Source organism: Telopea speciosissima, unplaced genomic scaffold (assembly GCF_018873765.1).
Source record: "Telopea speciosissima isolate NSW1024214 ecotype Mountain lineage unplaced genomic scaffold, Tspe_v1 Tspe_v1.0393, whole genome shotgun sequence".
Lineage (NCBI taxonomy): Eukaryota > Viridiplantae > Streptophyta > Magnoliopsida > Proteales > Proteaceae > Telopea > Telopea speciosissima.
The window spans coordinates 13,316-18,830 of record NW_025317729.1 but is presented as its reverse complement, the minus strand read 5'-3'; the positions used below and the strand labels follow the sequence as shown (position 1 = coordinate 18,830).

Here is a 5,515-nt window from a genome sequence, read left to right as displayed (position 1 = left end):
GAATGGTCTCTCGGCTCCCTCCATGGTCTCTCTCCAACTTCACAGATCTGGACCTAGCCTTCTTGGCTCACCTTGTGAGCAGTAGAGTTCACAAGAAAATAGTCGCCAATCTTCTAGCCATAAAGCAGTGCCCCGACGAATCCATCGGGGGTTTTCTTACAAGGTTCAATAAAGAAGCCTTGGAGGTACGAAACTTGGATCAAATGGTGAAGTTCCAGGTGTTGTGCAGCGGAATCCGAGATGTCAAGTTGAAAAAGTCCTTAATCATGGACGAACCCGAAGACATGTATGAGTTATTTTCAAGATGTGAAAATTATATCAACTTAGCCGAAGTTCTTGTGGCCGAGAAAGAAGATAAAATCGAGAAGAAAGCTCAGGAAAAGAAGGACGAGACCCCCTGAGAAGCTGGTGCAAAATGCAGTCGAGATGACAAGGATGGTAGGAAGAAAGATGATAAAAAAGCTTGGGTCCCTAAAGTTGCAGATCGGGAATCTGAGCTGGATTATACGGCCCTGACTCATACCCGAGCACACATATTGAATGAAATCAAAGACCAGGTGACCCTACGCTGGCCGGCCAAGATGGTCAAGCTGACGCATGAGCGCAACAAGAACAAATACTGTCACTTTCATCAAGACCATGGTCACGATACCGAGGAGTACAGACAGTTGAAGGATGAGATAGAGGCTCTCATCCAGAGAGGGCACCTAGGCCGATTCGTCAAGAAACAAGGGAACAATCGCAGGCCAGATTACTGTGCTCGGGAGCTAGAGGGAAGACAGAGATTACCCCCCAGAGCTGATAAAGAGGAACCACACCGAGGTAAGCCCCATACTGAGAACATGCCCCTGAGGGAGATAACAACCATATTTGGTGGGCCTGGTATGGGAGGAGAAACCTCAAACTCCCGAAAGCAGCATGCTCAGAATGTACTTCAGACCGAGGCAACAGTTAAAAAGAGGAGAACTGATTATCACATAACCTTCACTAATGAAGACCTGATAGATATACAATCTCCCCATGATGATGCCCTGGTGATCAAGATGGTCATCGCTAATTGCACGGTAGGGAGGATCCTGGTGGACAATGGGAGTTCAACTGACATCCTATACTATGATGCATTTGAAAAGATGCTCCTGAAACCTGAGATGTTGAAAAGAGTGGAGTCTCCCCTATATGGTTTCAATGGGGCCCCGATACAGGTGGAAGGATCAATTGAGCTACTGGTTACCATGGGGATAGAACCCAAACTCTCTACGGTGATGATGAACTTCCTAGTGGTAAAGGTGAATTCCACGCACAATGGAATATTGGGGCAACCAGGACTCAATGCGCTGCAGGCGGTGGTCTCAACCCCACACCTAGTTATGAAATTCCCCACTGATCACAGGGTAGGGGAATGTCGAGGAAGCCAGGTGGAGGCCCGACGCTGCTATGAAGGATACTTAAGGACCAAAGGAAAGGAGCCCCAAATGCATTTGATCCACTTGGATGATAGCAGAGATATCGATGAGCAAGAGAGAAGTGAGCTAGCCGAGGAGTTGGTCCCTATGGAAATAGTGGAAGGGGATGCCACGCGCATCGTCCAGATAGGCTCAGGCCTGAACGGTGAAAGGAAATCCGCCCCCATAAACTTCTTGAGAACATATACAAATATGTTTGCCTGGTCCACTGCTGACATGCCCGGGATAGATAGGAAGATAGCTTAACACAGGCTCAGTGTGTACCCCACTGCCAAGCCAGTGTTCCAGAAGAAAAGAACCTTTGCCCCCAAGTGACAAGAAAAAGTGATCGAGGAGGTAACTAAGTTGCTTGACGCCGGTTTCATCGAGGAGGCTATCTATCCAGAATGGCTTTCTAATGTTGTAATGGTGCCCAAGCCAAATGGCAAGTGGCGAATGTGTACTGACTTCACAGATTTGAATACAGCCTGTCCTAAAGACTACTACCCCTTATCTCGTATTGATTTATTGATAGACGCCATGGCAAGCCATGAAATGCTTTCTTTCATCGATGCCTACTCAAGGTATAATCAGATCAGGATGTATGAACTTGATATATTGAAAACTTCTTTTATCGCGGAGAGGGATACCTACTATTATATTCGCATGCTTTTCGGATTAAAGAATGCTGGAGCTTCCTACCAACGCTTAATAAATTACCTTTTTAGGCACCAAATAGGCCGCAATGTGGAAGTTTATGTAGATGATATGCTAGTAAAAAGCTTGAAAGCACAAGATCATATTACATATTTGAATGAGGCATTTCAGGTTTTAAGAGAAAGCAAGATGAGGTTGAACCCGGCCAAGTGCGCCTTTGGAGTCACGTCAGGAAAGTTCATCGGTTTCATGGTCTCGAGAAGAGGGATAGAGGCAAATCCAGCAAAGATCAAGGCTATACTAGAGATGCATCCACCTGGAAGAGTTAAGGAATTACAAGAACTCACGGGAAGAATAGCCGCACTTGGGAGATTTATCTCGACTTCGGGAGACCGATGTTTTCCTTTCTTCAAGGCTCTCAAGAACCAAGCAAAGGAACGAGAAACCAAAATGGCCAAGCTCACCTTCGAATTGACTGAAGAATGCCAGATAGCTTTCACAGAGCTAAAAAGATATATGGCACAACCCCCTCTTCTGTTAAAGCCGGAACCAGGGGACACATTGCAGCTGTACTTGGCCATCACTGCTGTTGTGGTTAGTACGGTATTAGTCTGGGGAGATGGGCGGGCCTAAAAACCAATTTATTATGTTAGCAAGGTACTCCTAGACGCTGAGACTAGGTATAACAATGTGGAGAAATACGTCTATGCATTGGTTATAGAGGCATGAAAGTTAAGGCCATATTTCCAAGCTTACACCATTGAAGTAATCACTAACCAACCTTTGAAGAAGATATTGGCCAAACCCAACCACTCAGGAAGGCTGGTAGCGTGGTGCATAGAGTTGGGGGAGTTCGATATCTACTACAAGCCCCGAACTGCCATAAAGGCACAGGCCCTAGCAAATTTTGTGGTGGAATACACACTCCCTGAAGAAGAAATCCCCACCGCCGCGGAACCTGAAGAGGTGGTAGAAGCGTGGACACTGTATGTGGATGGTTCATCCAGTACACAAGGGTGTGGGGTAGGATTGATACTAACCAGCCCTAGAGGGTTCCTGGTGCAGTACGCGCTGAGATTCGAATTTCAAACAACCAATAATGGGGCCGAGTATGAAACCTTAATTACATGACTGAAACTGGAACAAAGTTTGATGGTAAAGCGTATCACTGTCCACAGTGATTCACAACTAATAGTTAATCAGGTCAAGGGGGAGTATGAGGCAAAAGAATCACGACTAGCCCAGTACCTAAGAAGAGTGCAGGACCCGATTACAAAATTCAGCCATTTTGAGATACTTCAGGTACCCAGGACACAAAATGCATCTACAGATGCCCTCTCTAGGCTACCCACCTCAGATTTTCAAGACCTGGGTAGAATGGTATACCTGGATGTGCTTGGTACTCCAAGAATAGAACAGTCCGAGGAAGTATAACCAATCGAGGTGGAACCTTGCTGGATGGACCCCTTAGTCAACTACCTTTAAGAGGGCGTACTGCCCACCGACAAAGAAGAAGCAAAGAAAGTAAGAATGAGGGCAGCCAAGTATACGATGATAGAGGGAATACTATATAAAAAGGCATTTGCAATGCCCTATTTGAAGTGTCTTCAACCATCTGAGGCAGAGTATGTTCTTCGGGAGATACACATAGGCATTTGTGGACAACACCTGGGGGGCATAGCACTCACCCATAAGGTCATTAGACAAGGATACTTTTGGCCATATCTTCACAAAGAAGCAATGAGTTTCGTTCGTAAATGTTTGAAATGTCAGAAGTTTGCACCCATCATGCGCTAACTAGCAACGGAGCTCACTTTAATCTCAAACCCATTGCCCTTTGTCCAGTGGGGAATGGATATACTAGGGCCCTTCCCCAAGGCATCTGGAGGTAGACAATTTATGGTAGTGGCCATCAACTATTTCACCAAATGGGTAGAAGCGAAAGCTTTGGAAACAATCACCGCTGTAAAGGTTTGGAAATTCTTCCTCCATTCAGTCATCTATAGGTATGGAATCTCGAGAACCCTCATTACTGACAATGGAAAGCAGTTTGAGCAAAAGTTCAAAGAATTTAGTGACCAATATGAAATTCAGCTAAGGAAGACCTCAGTAGCTCACCCCCAATCCAATGGGTTGGCAGAAGCAATGAACAAAATTCTATTAGATGGGATCAAGAAAAAACTGGAAATGGCCAAAGGTTTGTGAGTGGAAGAATTGCCTAACATTCTGTGGGCATATCGAACAACCACGAGGTTGGCAACTGGAGAAACACTCTTCATGCTGGCATATGGAACAGAAGCAGTACTCCCGGTGGAGATAGGAGAAATCTCATTAAGGGTGCAACTCTATGATCCTGAGGTTAACGATGAAGAATTGAGAATAAACTTAGACTTATTGGAGGAAATCAGAGAAACAACCAGGGTAAAGAACGCAGTACACCAACAACGGACAGCACGCCACTACAACACAAAGCTGAAAGCTAGAAGGTACCACCGGGGAGAGCTGGTCCTACGCAAGGAAGAAGCCTCAGACCCGAGATCCATGGGAAAGTTATCACCCAACTGGGAAGGACCATACAGAATCTCCAAACAAGTAGCCCCAGGAGCTTATCATTTGAAGACCCTGGAGGGGATACCAATACCATGATCCTAGAATGCAGAGAACTTGCAAAAATTTTATCAATAAAGGTCAGTTCCTAGTTGTTTGAATCCCAAATTGTCATTTGTTGAAAGATTAGGCCATGGCCGATGGAGACATCAATGATTAATCAAGTAAGTTAATGGCAAGCATAATGACTCTTTGCAATATTATTATTTTTGTTACTAATAATGTGCCAGCAATCAACATAATGGTGAGTTGCACCATAGGGGAGTTTTCCCAAAGCAAAGATGATGGTCACCCGACCATAATGGTGAGTTGCACCATAGGGGCGTTTCCCCAAAGCAAAGATGATGGTCACCCGACCATAATGGTGAATTGCACCATAGGGGTGTTTCTCCAAAGCGAAGATGATGGTTACTCGACCATAATGGTGAGTTGCACCATAGGGACGTTTTTCCAAAGCAAAGATGATGGTCATCTGACCATAATGGTGAGTTATACCATAGGGACATTTCCCCGAATCAAAGATAATGGTCACCCGACCATAAAGGTGAGTTACGCCATAGGGGAGTTTTTCCAGCGGCCATCCGATCGTGGAGGAAAGCACCAAATAGGAATATAAGGCTAAGCAACACAAAAATAAAGTATGCAAAGGAAGTACACAATGAAAATTGCTCAGATAACGAAATTCTTTTATTAGTATTCCAGTCTACCAGTACAAGTATGCCATGACTCAGGCTTACAAAGCAGTCATAACTTTCCACGCCACCACCCACCAAATACGTTAACAGTGAAGCCAACAGGAAGCAGCCTCC

General features: G+C 45.1%; 1 protein-coding gene across 1 annotated transcript; it reads left to right on the top strand.

Annotated features, from left to right (window-relative positions):
- Nucleotides 1–581: 581 nt before the first annotated feature.
- Nucleotides 582–1,709, top strand: LOC122648048. Its single transcript, XM_043841319.1, has one exon. It carries the CDS (start codon nt 582–584, stop codon nt 1,707–1,709), a length of 1,128 nt encoding a protein of 375 aa, XP_043697254.1.
- Nucleotides 1,710–5,515: the final 3,806 nt, after the last annotated feature.

What these genes read in the sequence shown, in the direction of transcription:
- LOC122648048 (XM_043841319.1), top strand. Translation starts at nt 582, where the DNA reads ATGGTCAAGCTGACGCATGAGCGCAACAAGAACAAATACTGTCACTTT.